Source organism: Capricornis sumatraensis, chromosome 7 (genome assembly GCF_032405125.1).
Source record: "Capricornis sumatraensis isolate serow.1 chromosome 7, serow.2, whole genome shotgun sequence".
NCBI lineage: Eukaryota > Metazoa > Chordata > Mammalia > Artiodactyla > Bovidae > Capricornis > Capricornis sumatraensis.
The window spans coordinates 63268434-63287720 of NC_091075.1; the positions used below are offsets into that span (position 1 = coordinate 63268434).

At 40.1% G+C, this 19287-nt stretch overlaps 1 protein-coding gene across 1 annotated transcript in view; it reads left to right on the forward strand.

Annotated features, from left to right (window-relative positions):
* Positions 1-1007: 1007 nt before the first annotated feature.
* SLC30A9 (solute carrier family 30 member 9) overlaps positions 1008-19287 on the forward strand; it is an 87710-nt gene continuing 69430 nt past the window's right edge. Inside the window, exons 1-2 of the mRNA XM_068974916.1 lie at positions 1008-1212; positions 12350-12502. Of these exons, the coding sequence (XP_068831017.1) occupies positions 1101-1212; positions 12350-12502 (265 nt within the window). The 5' untranslated portion in view covers positions 1008-1100. The remainder of the gene's footprint in view (positions 1213-12349; positions 12503-19287) is intronic.

The window sequence follows — 19287 nt, forward strand, 5'->3', positions numbered from 1 at the left end:
CAACTCTTTGAGATCCCATGGACTGCAGCATTTCCTGTTCATCACCAACTCCCGGAGCTTGCTGAAACTCATGTCCATCAAGCTGGTGATGCCATCCAACCATCTCATCCTCTGTTGACCCCTTTCCTCCTGTCTTCAATCTTTCCCAGCATCAGGGTCTTTTCAGATGAGCCAGTTCTTCACATCAGGTGGCCAAAGTATTAGAGTTTCAGCTTCAGCATCAGTCCTTCCTAAGAATATTCAGAACTGATTTCCTTTATGATTGAATAGTTTGATCTCCTTGCACTCCAAGGGACTCTCAACAATCTTCTCCAAAACCACAGTTTAAAAGCATCAATTTTTCGGCGCTCAGCTTTCTTTATAGTCCAACTCTCACATCCATACATGAATATTGGAAAAACTATAGCTTTGGCTAGATGGACCTTTGTTGGCAAAGTAATGTCTCTGCTTTCTAATATGCTGTCTCCATTGGTCATAGTTTTTCCTCCAAGGAGTAAGCGTCTTTTAAGTTCACAGGTGCAGTCACCATCTGCAGTGACTTTCGAGCTCCCCAAAATAAAGTCTATCACTGTTTCCATTGTTTCCCTATTTGCCATGAAGTCATGGGACCAGATGCCATGATCTTAGTTTTCTGAATGTTGAGTTTCAAGCCAACTTTTTCACTCTCCTCTTTCACTTTGATCAAGAGGCTCTTTAGCTATTCTTCGCTTTCTGCCATAAGGGTGGTGTTATTTGCATATCTGAGGTTATTGATATTTCTCCCGGCAATCTTGATTCCAGCTTGATTCCAGACATTCAAACAAAGCACCACAGTAGAAGCGCGGAAGACAAGGAAGACGCCAAACTTCCTGCGCAGCCACGCCCTCCCCCGCTGGTCAGGGTCTGGCAAGGTCTCGCGATTGGTCCTGCTCGCATACGCCACTTCCGCTGTCTCCGCGGCTAGGTGTCTAAATGATGTTACCATTTCCGGGTTTCCTGAAGCCGCCTGAGGCGGCGCAGGCGTCGGTATACGGTAGTGTCCGGTCTATGGAGTCAGTTGGTGGCGGCGGCGGCGCGGAGGCAGCAGGCGGTGTCCGAGTGGGGGCCTTTGCCCCGCCAGGATGTTACCGGGCTTGGCCGCCGCCGCTGCGGCCCACAGATGTAGCTGGTCTTCCCTGTGCCGGCTCCGTCTGCGCTGCAGGGCGGCGGCCCGGGGCTCCAGCGACCGCCAGGGTGAGTGTCCCGCGCCGACCACTGACTCCGCGGAAGCGGGGCTTGAAGACAAGGCCGGGCTTGGAGCCGGGTGCCTCGCCTCGGGCAGTACTCCGCCTTGCCCTTCCCCGACCAAAGAACCTTCCTTTTTGGCCTCCGTCTTCGCAGTTCAGGCTAACCACCCTGCGGTGGCCCCTACAGGCCTCCTTGATCTGGTGTCGCGTACATTTCTGTCGCGGCTCCCGCGGGAACTTGGGGCAGTTCGCGGTCCCGGTGGCATCCATGAAACCGACTACTTCGTTTCAGATGAAACGTTACGTGAGCATCTTAGTGCATGGCGGTGACGGCCCGCCTCCTCCCCCAGTCCGTAGGAAATTGCTGACTCCAAGTTCCAGGGTGTTTTAAGCTCACCGCCTTACCTTTATTGGGCACTTGTGACTCAGTAGATTTCCTTTTCGTGCTGCTCTTCTCATATGCCCAGCTTGTTTTATTAAATTTTCTGAGAGGAAGTTGGGAGTTGCTACTTAACATTTACGAATAATTATTTAATATGAGACTCTGACAGTCCCGCAATTAATTGAATGAACTCAGTTCGGTTGAAAACTGTTTTTGGTGAAGAAATGTTTACTGTTTTACTGTTTTTATAATTCTTTTCCAACAATCGTTTCTGACTCAAATTTCAATGGGCAGTTTACAAAATATCATTGAACTTGCAAGTCTGAGTTAGACTTACCTCCGTTTTTGCCATAGCACTAGTCTCTTGCAGGCCGAGAGGAACAATGAGGGAGAGACAGAATCAAATCCACCCCTGACTTAATCCCCCAGATTCTTGCGGGTGAAAAGAGAATTTAAAGAAACATTTCCCCAAAGTTTATGTTTGAAAAGTCTTGTGGCATGTTTGTGACTTTGCAATAAAAGTTAGAAGTGGTAGACATTCAAGTTTATAAGTAACATAAGCTTTATTAGAAGCTCTTTACTGTGCAATTATTTTGGAATATGGTCCTATTTTTGATTTGTAATAAATGTAGAAACTGGCTCTTAAAATTTCAGAAGGGTTCATTTTAACAGAACTGTTTTGGAGACTTTCTGGTAGTGATAAAAACGTGTAACTGTGGAGTTTTCCTGTAATGGGAAATACACCCGATTCTCTTGTGAACAACATGAGTCATCTAGTTGTACCATACTCCAAAATCCTCAGCTAAGCTTTCTAGCATGACTGCTTCTATTGACCAAGTAGTTTCAGCATTTTACACCTAAATTAGGTGGAGTGGCTCTTTGTTGTTGTTTGGTCGCTAAGTCATGCCCCACTCTGCAACCCAGTGGACTGTAGCCTAAATTTAGTCTAAACTGACATTAAGTGGTGGTAAAAGGAGGTGAAATACTGTAATTTGTTAATTGATTATTCTCTGTTGAAATTTATGTGCTCTTCTCTCATCCCTCTGCGGTAAGAATCACCTGTCCTCACCAGTCACAGTGACTGCAAAGTTGTTTACAGTATTTATTACCAAAAAATAAAAATGTGTTCTCATACTTAAAAATAGTAGATTGAAAAATAACCTTGTTGGTGAAAATTTAGCTTCAGTAATACCTAAACAGTTTTTAAAAGGGCAACCATAATTGTTATAAAACTTCAAAAGGATTATTTAGAAAAAGTACTTATTAAGTTGGTTGCACATAAGAAAGAAATATGGAAGAACTTTTGGGGAGAAATTTCTAAAAATAAACGTTGTTACTTTGTCAAGAAATAAAGTTTAGTTTGTGCTTCTAAAACGCCAGTGTAAATTTGAAAAGAGTAGTAGAGGAAGAATCTTAAGGGAAACAACTGCTTCTTGCTGCTGCTGCTGCTGCTAAGTTGCTTCAGTCGTGTCCAACTCTGTGCGACCCCATAGACGGCAGCCCACCAGGCTCCTCTGTCCCTGGGATTCTCCAGGCAAGAACACTGGAGTGGGTTGCCATTTCCTTTTCCGTTGCGTGCATGCATGCTTAGGCGCTTCAGTCATGTCCGACTGTTTACAACCCTGTGGACAGCAGCCCACCAGGCTTCTCTGTCCAAGGGATTCTCTAGGCAAGAATATGGGAGTGGGTTACCATTTCCTTCTCCAAACTGCTTCTTATGCATGCTCAAAGATGAGAAATGCTGGTGGGTCAAATTAACACTGTAAACATTTAAAGGCAACAAGGAAAACAATATTCGAGGGCAGTTCTGTCTGAAAGAAATATAATGTGTATCATGTATGTAATTTTGATTTGTCTGATAGCTGTATTTTAAAAAGTAAAAACAGATGAAATTAATTTTGTTAATATAGTTTATCCAGTGTATTCAATGTTATGATCAATATAAGAATTATTGAGATATTTTACTTTATCTTTTTGAACTGTTTCTGGAGTCCAGTGTGTATTTTACACTTACAGCACATGTTCAGACTATCCGCATTTAAGGTACTTAGTGAACAGCGACTACTGGACAGTGCAGTTATAGAATTAGTATTCCTAATTTATAAAGAATTTTTACAAGCCAAAGTACATTCCAGTAGAAAAATGGGCAAAAGAGATGAATGCATTCATAAGGGCATTCGAGTGACCAATAAAAATGCAAAAATGTTCCATACTTACTAATAAGTATAGAACTATAAATCTAAAGGATTTACTACGAATTGCTTGCATATTAGCTAAGTTTTTCATAGTGAAACTCCATATTGAGGGTGCAGGAAAGCAGAAACTTACTACTGACTGGGACATACAGTTAGTTGGTCAGTGTTTTGGAGGTCAGTTATTCCTTATACTAAAAACAACCTTAAAGGGTCTGTGCCTTCTCACCCAGCAGTTCTACTTAAAGGGATTTGCTTTTAAGAAATAACCAGATACTTACTAAAGTGTGCACACAAGTTTATTATTAATAGTAATAAATAGGTAACACTTATAGTTATGAAGAGTATATTACAGTTATGAAAAGTATATGGTATAATAAATATACCACATTATGGTATATTTATTAAGGGCTGGTGATAGATGCAGCCATTAAAAAAATATAATTTAGAAGAATATTTAGTGACTTGGGTAAATGTTCTTGATGTAAATGTCTCACCTGTTTTTCATGTATTGGTACCTTGCCTTGTTGACAAGGATTTGAGGTGGGGGGATACTCCCTTAAAGACTACAAATCAACAGATACAAGCTTTTGCTGAAATCCAAGATTAATAAAAGTATAGGTTTTACATGAAAAGATAGAAAGTAACCTTTGTATTTTTAAATTTTGGTTTGTAACGTGCTGGTACACCATATGAAAAGTAGAGTGGGGATTGAATCCCTTAAATAACTAACAGGAACATTGACAGTTGTAAAAGACCATTTTGGCAGAGTGACAGCAGGATTCTGTGTAGGTCAGATTAGTGATAAGGTTGCCTGTGAAGTGAGGTTAGCCACAATATGTGTTTCATGTATAGAGTTTTTGTGAGTGAGGATCATTCAGGAAGAGGTATCAGGCATTGTAGTTGCTGATTGTGTTGTACTGAACAAGACAGACTTTCCACCATTTTTGGAAATGAGGAATGAGAAAACATACATAAAGACTGTAAAAGAAAGAAGCTGAGTGGTAGTCTAGAAGCCTGCAGGGGCCATTTTATTAGTTATGCTGGCCTGGGACTCCAGCTTTTCTAAGGAGGTGGTTACTGAGCCAAGTCATGACAAATGAAAATGAGCAAGCCAGGTGAAGATCTGGGGCAAAGAGCAATCCAGGCAGAGCAAATAGAAACCCTGAAGACCAGACTTGTAGTATTCAGGAGCAGAAAGAAACATGCTGTGGCTGGAGTATGGGTTGGAAGGGGAGGGATGGGTGAAGTGAGATTTGAGAGGTATCAAGGAGACCCCGGTTCGATTTCTGGGTCAGGAAGATCCACTGGAGAAGGGATCAGCTACCTACTCCAATATTCTTGGGCGTCCCTGGTGGCTCAGCTGGTAAAGAATCCGCCTGCAATGCTGGAGATCTGGGTTCAGTGCCTGGGTTAGGAAGATCCCCTGGAGAAGGGAAAGGCTACCCACTCCAGTATTCTGGCCTGGAGAAGTCCATGGACTATAATCCATGAGGTCTCAAGAGTCGGATATGACTGAGCAGCTTTCACTTTCATAGCCTTTTGGGCTGTAGGTTTAAGGGGCCAGAAAAGGAAATGTTTTAAAAATATCATTCTGACTACTGTGTAGAGAATGGATTGGAAAGGGGAAAGTATAAATAAGGAGCTCAGAAGAGGGCTATTAGAGTTAGCCACAGAAAGAAGATTGCAGTTGGGCCATAGTACTTAGCAGTGGAGATCAGTTCAGTTCAGTCGGTCAGTATGTCCTACTCTTTGCAACCCCATGGACTGCAGCATGCCAGACTTTCCTGTACATCACCAGCTCCTGGAGCTTGCTTAAACTCATGTTCATTGAGTCAGTGATGCCATCCAACCATCTCATCCTCTGTCATCCCCTTCTCCTTCTGCCTTCAATCTTTCCAGCATCAGGGTCTTTTCCAGTGAGTCAGTTCTTCACATCAGGTAGCCAAAGTATTGGAGTTTCAGCTTTAGCATCAGTCTTTCCAAAGAATATTCTGAGAACCCCATGAACAGTATGAAAAGGCAGTGGAGATGGAGAGATGCAGATGATTTTGAGGCATACTTTGGGATATAAATTATAGTGTGATAGTACAGGTAGAGCATTTAGGACAGTGGCACTTGGTGGATCCTTAATATATTAAATATTCTCCCCTTTTCTAAGAAAATATTAAGAATTAAGCAAGGAAGTAGAGTTGTATGCCAAGATGCAGTGCAGAAAGTTGCATATTCTTTACATACTCAAAAAAAAAAAAAAAGGATTCCTGGATGCTTAGTCTATTCTGGTGAAAAATCACATCAGCAGTAGTCCTGAAGGTTGAGGCTGCCTGGTGTAAGTCACCAGACAATCTTTTTGCTTGCCTGATGATTAGGCCTGAAAGGGATTTTCCTGCATTTTATTTTGCTTGCTGAAAGTTTAAAAGTAAACTAGAGACCAGTCAGTGTGCTCCTATTAGCAGAAATAATGCTAGAAGTGATTTAACAATGGATATATTTTTAATTTAAAATTTTAGGCATTGGGGAAAATACAGAAAAGTTATTAAGCTACAGAGTAAAAATTATGCATAATCCAGATATTTTACCAGTCACATTTAATAGTTGAAATCAACCTGTATTTTGCTTGTTTTTAAAAATGCAACATCATGGTTCAGTTATACACACACACACATATATTATCAGATTCTTTTCCATTGTATGTTATTACAAGTTATTGAATATAGTTCCCTGTCCTATACGGTAGGTCCTTGTTTATCTATTTTATGTATAGAAAGTTAGTCGCTCAGGTCCGACTGTGACCCAATGGACTATAGTAGGGCTCCTCTGTCGTGGGAATCTTTATGCAGGAATACTGGAGTGGGTTGTCATTTCCAGGGGATCTTCCTGACCCAGGGATCAAACCTGGGTGAGTCTCCTGCTTTGCAGGCAGATTCTTTACTGTCTGACCCACCAGGTGTGTATGTTAATCCCAAAGTCCTAATTTACCTCCTTTTGTAACTGGAGCTTCCCTTGTGGCTCAGCTGGTAAAGAATCTGCCTGCAGTGCAGGAGACCTGGGTTCGATCCCTGGGTTGGGAAGATCCCCTGGAGAAGGGAAAGGCTACCCACTCCAGTATTCTGGCCTGGAGAATTCCATAGACTGTATAGTCCATGGGGTCACAGAGAGTTGGACACAACTGAGTGACTTTCACTTTGGTAACTACAGGTTTGTTTTCTATATCTGTGAGTCTGTTTCTGATTTGTAAAGAAGTTTATTTTCGTCATCTTTTTAGATTCTACACATAAGCAATATGATATTTGTCTTTCTCTGTTTGACTTACTTCACTCAGTTGGTAATATCTAGGTCCATCCATTTGCAGTGGTCTCACGTATAGAGACTGATCTCTGAAAGACAGGTACATGTTTATCTCTTGTCCTGAAACTAGCCTAGAGTAAAATATTTCAAACCGTTAAGAAATCTTTTTGTTTGTTTTTTAGTTATTGTTATTGCAGAAGCAACATACATAATAGATAGAATTGTCGGTTTGCCTGGCAGAAAGAGAGTCTTTTGTATTGTAGTCTGAAAAAGAAGGCCAAATTTCCTCCAAAAGCCAGAGTAAGTGGTAGGTGACAAACCAGATTGGAGAGGACAAGGGGTGATCAGTAGCAATGTCATTAGGAGCTGCAGAGACAGTAACAGTAAAATAAAAGCAGAGAAAAGTGATTGTTAGGGTTAGACTGATAAGATACCTAGCTCTGCAGTCTTGATGAAAAAACAGCCCTTGTATATACAGCAATGAGAAGTTCCTTTTCCAAGCCCATAGAGTAATGAGCACTGAACTGAAGACTAATCTGTAGCTTAAAATAGCTTATTTTAGAAGTCATCTTGAAGAGAGGGTATAAATGATGGGTGATATTTTTTTTACTATCTTTTTGCCTCCTAGAATTAACAAATTCAGTAATTTATTCAACGAACAGTTGAGTTTCTAGTGCTGTGTTTTAGGTATTCTGTGTATTTTATTGAGTCAGATGTTGTCCTATATATTCTGCAACTTCCTTGCAGTTTCGGTCTTGTATTATGCCAAATATCTACTTTGAAAGTTGCTGATATCTGAAATTCTTCTAAAGTTAAAATTTAATAACTTTTTGAAACAGTGAGCAAGGAAGCTAACAAGATTGCTAAGGTAGTATCACAAGGACACAGGAGTTGGGAATTCCGTGGTGGTCCAGAGGCTAGGATTATTCACTTTCACTATCGAGAGTGAGGGTCTGATCCCTGATGATACTAAGATCCCCATGCCTTGGAGCAAGTAAGCTGGTGAGCTCTGGAGCCTGTGTGCCCAACTAGAGAGCCCATGTATGGCAGTGAAAGATCCTGTGTAATGCAACTAAAGCCTGACACAGCCAAATAAATAAATATTTTTTAAAAACCCAGTTATGGTTCAGTTCAGTCACTCAGTCGTGTCCGACTCTGTGACCCCCTGGATTGCAGCACGCCAGGCCTCCCTGTCCATCACCAACTCCCAGAGTTTACCCACACTCATGTCCATTTAGTCGGTGATGCCATCCAACCATCTCATCCTCTGTCGACCCCTTCTCCACCTGCCTTCAATCTTCTCACCATCAGAGTCTTTTCAAATGAGTCAGCTCTTCCCATCAGGTGGCCAAAGTATTGGAGTTTCAGCTTTAGCACCAGTCCTTCCAGTGCACCCAGGACTGATCTCCTTTAGGATGGACTGGTTGGATCTCCTTGGAGTTCAAGGGACTCTCAAGAGTCTTCTCCAACACCACAGTTCAAAAGCATCAATTCTTCGGCACTTAGCTTTCTTTATAGTCCAACTCTCACATCCATACATGACTACTGGAAAAACCATAGCCTTGACTAGATGGACCTTTGTTGGCAAAGTAATGTCTCTACTTTTAAATATGCTGTCTAGGTTGGTCATAACTTTCCTTCCAAGGAGTAAGTGTCTTTTAATTTCATGGCTGCTGTCGCCATCTGCAGTGATTTTGGAGCCTAGGAAAATAGCCACTGTTTCTACTGTTTCCCCCTCTGTTTGCCATGAAGTGATGGGACCAGATACCATGATCTTAGTTTTCTGAATGTTGAGCATTAAACCAACTTTTTTACTCTCCTCTTTCACTTTCATCAAGAGGCTCTTTAGCTATTCTTCGCTTTTGCCGTAAGTGTCATGTCATCTGCATATCTGAGGTTATTGATATTTCTCCCCGCAGCCTTGATTCTAGCTTGTGCTTCATCCAGCCCAGCGTTTCTCATGATGTACTCTGCATATAAGTTAAATAAGCATGGTGACAATATACAGCCTTGACATACTCCTTTTCCTATTTGGAACTAGTCTGTTCCATGTCAAGTTCTAACTGTTGCTTCCTGACCTGCATACAGATTTTTCAAGAGGTAGATCAGGTGGTCTGGTATTCCCATCTCTTGAAGAATTTTCCACAGTTTATTGTGATCTACATAGTCAAAGGCTTTGGCATAGTGAATAAAGCAGAAATAATGTTTTTCTGGAACTCTCTTGCTTTTTCGATGATCCAGCAGATGTTGGCAATTTGATCTCTGGTTCCTCTGCCTTTTCTAAAACCAGGTTGAACATCTAGAAGTTCATGGTTCACATATTGCTGAAGCCTGGCTTGGAGAATTTTGAGCATTACTTTGCTAGCGTGTGAGATGAATGCAATTGTGCGGTAGTTTGAGCATTCTTATTGCCAAACTCAGACTTAAATTGAAGAAAGTAGGGAAAATCACTAGACCATTCAGGTATGACCTAAATCAAATCCCTTACAATTAAACAGTGGAAGTGAGAAATAGATTTAAGGGACTAGATCTGATAGAGTGCCTAATGAACTATGGACAGAGGTTTGTGACATTGTACAGGAGACAGGGATCAAGACCATCCCCAAAAAAAGAAATGCAAAAAGGTAAAATGGTTGTCTGAGGTCTTACAAACAGCTGTGAAAAGAAGAGAAGCAAAGGAGAAAAGAAAAGATAGACCCATTTGAATGCAGAGTTCCAAAGAATAGCAAGGAAAGATAAGACAACCTTCGTCAGTGATCAGTGCAAAGAAATAGAGGAAAACAATAGAATGGGAAAGATTAGAGATATCGTCAAGAAAATTAGAGATACCAAGGGAACACTTCATGGAAAGATGGGCTCAATAAAGGACAGAAATGGTATGGACCTAAGAGAAGCAGAAGATATTAAGAAGAGGTGGCAGGAATACACAGAAGAACTGTACAGAAAAGATCATCATGACCCAGATAATCATGATGGTGTGATCACTCACCTAGAGCCAGACATCCTGGAATGTGAAGAAAAGTGGGCCTTAGGAAGCATCACTATGAACAAAACTAGTGGAGGTGATGGAATTCCAGTTGAGCTATTTCAAATCCTAAAAGATGATGCTGTGAAAGTGCTGCATTCAATATGTCAGCAGATTTGGAAAACTCAGCAGTGGCCACAGGACTGGAAAAGGTCAGTTTTCATTCTAATCCCAAAGAAAGGCAATGCCAAAGAATGCTCACACTACCACACAATTGCGCTCAGTTATGGTATGTGGACTGAATCTAAAAATTATAACACTGGAAATTGAGAAAATTGAGATTATTGGAAATTGAGGCTATTTTCATGATATCAAGCTTTTTTTTTTGTTTTACTTGCAGTGGTGGTATACCTGTGTTTTAAAAAGTTCTTATCTTTTAGAATGCATACTGAAAGTTTTATGAATGAAATTATTTTATGTCTGAGATTTGCATCAAGTTAATATGTCGATGACATATTGGTGAGGTAGAGATACAACAAAGTTGTCCATGAGTTGATAGTTGTTGAAGCTATGTAATAAGTACACGTATGTTTATTGTACTGTTTTTTTCTACCTTTGTATATATTTAAAATTTTCTATAATGAAATGTTTTTAAAATTAAGGAGAACTTTGAACAAGATCGAGGAGCAAGTTACGAATATATTGACATCTTCTGAGGCAAGACTTTTAGACTGTAGTAATCCCTCTTTAAACACCTTAGCACAATGTCTATAGAGGTTATTTCATCAGTGGGTTAAAAAAATGTTAGTGATATATTGTTTTTGTTTGGTAATAATCACAAAAGATACTTTGATCAGGGCTGACAAGTCAGAACACCAGTGGTGGTGGTGAAGAAGATGCTTTCCTGGAGGGTGGTTTTCCAGGGAGAGTTTGCTTTAGCCTTTAATGATGTATTTATTTTAATATGCAAGAAGATCCGTTGATATATTTGCTTTACTCAGCCTTTAATAAGTAATGGCAAATGACCAAAAAAAAAAAAAACAAAACCAAAAAACCATACTGGGCCTTCAACAAATATTTGCCAAAAGAAAGATTTAAGTTGCCATCAGGAAGTTTTTCAAGAAGACAAGTTCTAAGCCTGAAATTTGCGTGAATACTTAAGGGTGCCTTATGTCCCTCATGCTTTTCAGATTACCTTCGGTATTCACAGTAATTGATGTCCCTGATGAATTCTCTGAGCCATTAAAAAAATATTTATTTTCTTTGATTTCACAAGGCAATCTATACATGCAAATACATGAATTAACGTCTTGGGAAGATCATTATTAAGCAGTTATAAAAGTTTGAACTCTTACATGCTTAACTTGACTGTTTCTAATGATATAATTTCACTATTTTACCTACATTTTAGAAAATGTATAAATTGCACCTAAACAAGGTTTTCAAGTTTCAGTCCTCAGCATAAAAAGTAACAGGGAGACAGGGCCACACAAGAGTAGAGACAAATATACTTTTCTACCACTTTGATGCAAATGTGGGCTACATTTTTCTATTTCAGCCCTCCAAAGCCCACAATCAACCCAGATGCAGAAGCTAAAGCGCTTTGTAATTAGATTTATATTCTTCTCTCAATTAAAATTCCCATATACTGAGGAATCTCTGTTGAGATTCCTAAATTCAACCTGAGTTTTCCAAATCTGCTGACATATTGAGTGCGGCACTTTCACAGCATCATCTTTTAGATTCTCGGAAATAAATGTTGATTTATTTATTTGGTTTAAAAAAATCAGTGACAGTATGAAGGACTGATTCATATAATTCACATATTGATTGTGAAGTGGAAGAGGACCTGGTTTCAGCTAGCAGAAGGAAGACACAATGTAATTTTGAGTAGAAAGCCCTCATGACCTTTCTCCTTTCAGACTTCTTATTCTGAAAGGTATATTATGCCATTTTCTTTTAGCATGCAACCAACATACAAAATAAAGAGTACCTTCATATGCCAGAGACCTTCAGAATAGCTGAATAATATAAATGTTCTATTTGACTTTATGTAATTAAAAAATTTCTATATAAATTTGCAAATGAGAAAAGAAGGGATATTATCTTTATATTTCCTTTATAGAATATAGATGCTGTATACCTAAGGGCCAGTGAAACACCTGTATGGAAAGGGTGGCTTAACATTGTGCATTTGGGTATCTACAGAGTGCAAATTTTACTGTTATTTTGTTCTCTTTCTAATCATAGGTAGGCTTTATTGGATATAAAAATCCTTATCACTAGTTTGTTTGAAATTTAAATTTTTTTCTTTTAGAATGGCAGAGTTTAGTGACATTTGGAAGCTTTTCAAACAGTGTTCCATGCTGTACACTGAATCAAGTAAAGTTGTATTCCACAAGTGTTCAGAAAGAAGGACAGGGATCACAAACTCAGAAAATGGAAAAAGTACCTTCATTTGATGAAGCAGGTATGTATAAATCCTTTAAAATAGTTTTTTTTCCCCTTTATACGGGAATAGTTTGCATGAGATTGTTCCTTGAATGCTTGATAGAACTTATAAGTAAAACCATCTGAACTAGTGTGTTTTTCATGAGGAGCTAACTTAATTTCTTTTAATTTTTCTATTTCTTTTTGACTCAATTTTGGTAAGTTCCATTTTTTTCCAGGAATTTATCCACTTCAACTAAAATTTTAATTTATTGATATAAAGTTTATTATATTCTCTATGTACATTTTTAAATAGCATATGTACTCTTTTTCATTCCTAGTGGTGTTTGTTTACTTGACTAATTTTGCCTGAGCTTTGTCAATTTTACTATTTTTACTAAGTGATAATTTTTTGACTCTCAATCTTTATATTGTATTTTTGTTTCCTATTTCATTAATTTTTACTCTTACCTAATTATATTCTCCTTTCTGCTTCCTTTGTATTTATTCTGTCATTCATTTAAAAAAATACATATTTACTTGGCTGGGCTGGGTCTTAGTTGTGGTGTGCGAGCTTGCTGGTTGCAACATGTGTCTTTTAGTTGTTGCATGCAAACTCTTAGTTGTAGCATGTGGATCTAGTTCTTTGACCTGGGATCAAACCTGGGCCCCTGCATTGGAGCTTGGAGTCTTAGCCACTGACCACCAGGGAAGTCCCCTGTTAATCGTTTTTTGATGACCTGTTAGCTGTTTTGCTCATTAATCTTTAATTTTTAAATTGTTTTAGATCCTCATTAGTTATCTAATATAGTATTATATGTAATACTATATGGTAATATATATATGTCAATTCCAGTCCTCCAGTTTTCCTGTCCTTTGACTTTAAGCTTTTTTGTCCTAGTTTAGTTTAGTATGATTATATTTGCTACAGTCGTTGATATATTTGGACATACTTCTGCCGTTATATCATGTGCTTCCGTGTGTGTGTGTTTAATTACTTTTTTTTGCCTCCTAATAAAATCTTATTTTTCTTATTCCATTATCCCCTTTCCGTCATATACACAAACATATACACACTTGCTTGGGAGGTATATGCTTTATGTATGTGCTAAGTCTAAGGGTAATTGGAAAGTTTACTTTCCTTCTGAAACATATAAATGGTTTGGAATGTCCACTCTGGTCGCCCATTCTGAACTTACATGTTATTTGCTGGCTGGTAACTTGTATCTGTTCTCCTCTCTTTTCGTTCTCTAAAATTTATACCATTATTTGTTTAAAGTTTTAATCTAAAATCTTTGTTAACCATCTTTTCTTATGTCTCTGCTTTTCTTTCTGATGTGTTGATACATCCTATAGAAATTTCTTTAGGTGAGACTCTTTCATGGTAAAGGCACATTTAATACATACCTTATTCCATTGTGTTTCGGCTGACACTGTTACTGCTGAGAAGTCAGATATCATGCCTTTGTTTTCATGTCTTTTCTGTTTGCTTTTAAAATTTAACTTTATTTTGAAAGTCTTTTTCTTTGGTGTAAAGTTTAGTTTTACTATGAAATGAGTAAGGTCTTACCTTGCCTGAGATTTGTTGGGCTTCCTGGATCTGAGAATTGTCATTTTTCTACAATTTTGGAATTCTGCAGTTCTCTGTCACTGTCCCTGGGCTTCCCCAGTGGCTCAGCGGTTAGGAATCTGCCTACAGTGCAAGAGCCACAGGGGGCCTGGGTTCCATTCCTGTGTCAGGAAGATCCCCTGGAGGACGGCATGGCAGCCCACTCCAGTATTCTTGCCTGGAGAATACTATGGACAGAGGAGCCTGGCGGGCTACGGTCCATAGGGTTGCAAACAGTCTGACACAAATGAACTGACTTAGCATACATCCTTTGAAGTGTGTATTATTACCACTTCTCAATTCTCTGTTCCCCTTTGGAACTCTGTTAAGAAATCTGAAATATTTACTGCATAATTTTCCGTGTCTCTAAACCTCTCTGACATACTTTGTATTTCTTTATCTTTCTGGTGTGACTCCTGGATTATTTTCTTAGGTCTACGTAGTGTGCGAATTCTCTTTTAGTAGTTGCCTCTGATCTGCTGGTTGGTACCATGCTGGGTTTTTAATTTTAATGATTATATTTTTCATTTCTAGAAACTGTATTTTTATTTTTCAGCTTGCTTGGTTGGTCTCGTGTGTTTTCAAACTTCTCTTTTATTAGACATTAAACATAGCTATTTTATATTCTATGACTGAAAATTCTGCTTTCTGAAATGTTTTGGTTTTTACTGTATTTATTACCTTTTTCCTCCATTTCCTGCTTTCATTCATGATGATCTGTTTTTAAACTAAGAATTGTTCATTTTCCATGTAGTTTAATATCTTTGAACTATTTGATGTCTCTGATTGAGGATGTGTTCCTGCATAGAGAGTTTGCATTTTCTTCTCTTAGCTGCTGGGACCACATTAAATTAAATCCTCAGCTTAGGACCACGTTAGCAGCATGAATTCATACTGTAAACTTGTGTGAGTTGCCTTATCCTTAGGATTTTCAGAGGAGTTTTTTATTCTCCACTACTTAACACAAAAGTCGGGGCAGGCTTACTTCCTTGCTGACTCCTTTTCTGTGTTTTTCATTGTTGTTGTGTAATCGCTCAGTTGTGTCCGACTCTTTGCAACCCCATGGAATGTAGCCTGCCAGCCTCCTCTGTTCATGGGATTTTCCAGGCAAGAATCCTGGAGTGGGTTGCCTTTTCCTTCTCCAGGGGATCTTCCCAACCCAGTGATCAAACCCTAGGCATCTCCTACATTGGCTGGCAGATTCTTTACCACTGAGCCATCAGGGAAGCCCCATGTGTGTTTTTTAGGTCACAGTTATGCCTTGTCTACCTTTGTTTCTGGGTATCTCCTGTTACCAGAATTCTAGAGAATTTTGCTAGAGATGGAGACTCTTAACAGGAGATACCCAGAAACAAAGCTAGACACTTGGCATAACTGTAGAAATCATCAGGGAAAAAACTGACTTTGGTGTGCTCTCTTATTCTATAGAGATCCTGCTTTCCCTTCATTTTTGCCCCCTTCAGATCATTTTGGTAGCTTAGCAATGCACTTGAAAAGATACTTTTTCAGGATATCTAGTCCACTGTGCAGCATTAAAAAGAAGTCTTTATTTATTCGTTAATTTATTGAAGAAGTATTTATTGAGGACTTTTTATATGGCAGCACATGAGAATGAGTTGATATTTTTTATTACTGAAACAGAAAATTAAGCAAAACAAGTATAGGAAGTACTCTGGTAGAAGAAGTACTATGTGCTGGAGGGACACCTGGGTCGAGTGGCTGGGAAGGCTCCCATAGGGAAATGATATCTAACTAGTGGCCTGAAAGCAGGCATTGGTGTGATGAATGGTGGGAAAAAGATAACACTGCACCAACTCCTTGTGACCAGACTCGTGAGCAGAGCACCTCATGGTGGGGTTTGTAGTTTGGAAAGGGGTGAAACTCAAGAGGTAAACAGTAGTCAGATCAGGGTTTTGTTCAGGAGTGTGGACTGTTTTGGAGGCAGTGGGAATCCGTTGGAATATTTTGAGTACAGGAAGTATTTAATCATATTTAAGATTTTAGAAAGATGACTAGATGCAGACTGGAAAATAGATTGCAAAGGGAGGGACTGAAAACGGATGTGAATGAGGCTCTAGACTAGATTCGTGGCAATGATTTTCTTAAGGGAGTAGGTGAATGCAAGGTATTTAGGAGCTGAATAACTGACTTGATTGAATTTGGTGGACTATAAAGAGTCAGTAAAGGACAATGCATGGTTATTGGATTTGACTGGCTTTTGTGTTGGTGATTTCATTGACTTCTAAAAGTAGAAATACCAGAGCTGGAATGTGTATTAATGAGAAGTTGAGGGTTCAGTCTTGGACATCTGAATTGTAGGTGCCTCTGGGGCATTTTAATAGATAACTACTAGTAGGCACTTGTCATACTACTTTTCTAGTGTGAGACATCATCTCTTTGGCTGGATTGCTGCAGTAGCCTCTCTGGGCTCCTTGCTTCCACTCTCACTTTCTCATAATATTTCAGTCAAACCATTTTCCTTTGGCTCTTAGAAAATAAGAAAATACCAAGCTTGTCCTTGTTACGGGGTGTTTGTTCTAGTTGCTTTAACTTTCCAAGATGCCCTTCATCATCTGGCTGACCCCTTTTAGTAATTTACATCTTACATGACATGTCAACTCTGCACACCCAGTCAGTCCTTGATATTACACTAATTTTAATTCTCTGTGTGGACATCACTTATTACTGACTGATATTTTCAGTATCTGTTTTATTTATTTTTTCCCTTGTTTCCAAACCTCATCATAGCAGGAACTTCAGTGCTTAGCTGCTGCTGCTGCTAAGTCGCTTCGATTGTGTCCGACTCTGTGTGACCCCATAGACAGCAGCCCACCAGGCTCCCCCATCCCTGGGATTCTCCAGGCAAGAACACTGGAGTAGGTTGCCATTTCCTTCTCCAATGCATGAAAGTGAAAAGTGAAAGTGAAGTCACTCAGTTGTGTCCGACTCTTAGTGACCCCATGGACTGCAGCCTACCAGGCTCCTCCATCCATGGGATTTTCCAGGCAAGAGTACTGGAGTGGGGTGGGGTTGCCTTCTCCATGAGTGCTTAGAGTGGTTTGCATATAGTTCAGTTCAGTTCAGTTGCTCAGTTGTGTTCGACTCTTTGCGACCGCATGAACTGCAGCATGCCAGGCCTCCCTGTCCATCACCAACTCCTGGAGTTCACCCAAACCCATGTCCACTGAGTTGGTGATGCCATCCAACCATCTCATCCTCTGTTGTCTCCTCCTCCTCCTGCCCTCAGTCTTTCCCAGCATCAAGGTCTTTTCCAGTGAGTCAGCTCTCTGCATCAGGTGGCCAAAGTATTGGAGTTTCAGCTTCAACATCAGTCCTTCCAATGAACACCCAGGACTGATCTCCTTTAGAATGGACTGGTTGGATCTCCTTGCAGTCCAAGGGACTCTCAAGAGTCTTCTCCAACACCACAGTTCAAAAGCATCAATTCTTCTGCGCTTAGCTTTCTTTATAGTCCAACTCTCACATCCATACATGACCACTGGAAAAACTATAGCCTTGACTAGACGGACCTTTGTTGGCAAAGTAATGTCTCTGCTTTTAGTAGGGGTTTAATAAATTTTGTAAATGAGTAAATGCATAGAGTTCTAACCTGGGGATAAAGATGTAGGAGTTTTTAGCTGTACCCAGGTGGTAACTGAAGTCATGAGTGTGTTTGAGACAGTACAGGGGGAGAGTTTAGATTGGGGAGATAAGAGCTGGTCTGAAATCCCCAGAGAGTAAGGGACAGGTGGAAGAGGAGAAGCTTGCAAAGAACAGTTGAGGAGGAACAGCCTGGAGAGGTAGGAGAAAAGCCAAGGAGAGGATGGTGTTAGGAGAAGAGTGTTTGAAGAATAATAAACATTTCAAGACCATCTTTCCTTTAGTTGGATGTCTTTCACAGGAAAGATTTTACAGATTGCTTGAGAAACCTGTGTTTATGTTTATCTAGGGAGAGTCGGAGAAGGCAATGGCACCCGAATCCAGTATTCTTGCCTGGAGAATCCCATGGACGGAGGAGCCTGGTGGGCTGTAGTTAGTGGGGTTGCAAAGAGTCGGACATGGCTGAGGGACTTCACTTCACTTTTCAGTTTCATGCATTGGAGAAGGAAATGGCAACCCTCCAATGTTCTTGCCTGGAGAATCCCAGGGACGGGGGAGCCTGCTGGGCGGCCGTCTATGGGGTCGCACAGAGTTAGACACGACTGAAGCGACTTAGCAGCAGCAGCAGCAGGGAAAGAGCAAATTATCCAAGATGGCAGTGGTCAGGCTTTCTCGCCCCACATCCTCTCACTCTTGCCCCACGTTTTGTAGATAATGATTGTATAACAGCTGAGATCACTTATAGCACTGTGCATGCACATGACAAGGTAACCACTTGGCCACAGGCTACCATGCTTTTGTTTTGTATGCATGTATATATAAGCTCCCGCTGAAAAAGCCCTTGGGGCTGCGTTATGGTTGCATTTTGGTGGTGAGGCTGTGTTACGGCTATGTCCGCTGGGTCAACCACGAGAGGAGAGAATGCAGCATGTCTGCTGCTACGGCTGCTGTGCCAGCCTGGAGAGAATAAACACGTCTGCAGTTTCTACGGCTCTTCTAGTTTTCTTCCAGCCTCTTAGCTCGCACTTTACCTGCCTTGGGTTCAGTGAACAGTGTGCACAGTGAGATACTGCAAGACAGTTTATCATGCCTGTTTTTCATCCTTTTCCCCAAGCCGCATCCTCTCTTTGGGCTTATTATCCACTTTTAGTGAGTCTCTTCCTTTTCCTTGTGATGGAGAACTCCTGGGGTAGATATTGAGAGTCTGATATTAGAGGATGAAGGAATGGAGAGGATCATGAGTCCCTAAGTTCCAGAAATAAGCACATTTATTTAGAACATTGAGATGGGAGAAGAAACAGGCCGTAGAATAATGTAATTAAAGGTGAAACATGTTATAATGCTATTGTGAGGTGAACATTGACTCAGGCAAAGATATTTAATGTTGGTTCCACTTTACAGAGTGCTTGAAATTGAAATCTGTGACTCATTTTCTTTTTTCTCTGCTGACTTGTGAAATTTAAATATTAGTTTATTCTATTAGATTAGGACTACATTGTTTACTGATGGTTTTGTTTTGGGCTCAATTTTTCAGAATTTTCTTAGGCCAGATTAGACCTTGTTAGGCATCAGATTGGAGAAGGAAATGGCAACCCACTCCAGTATTCTTACCTGGA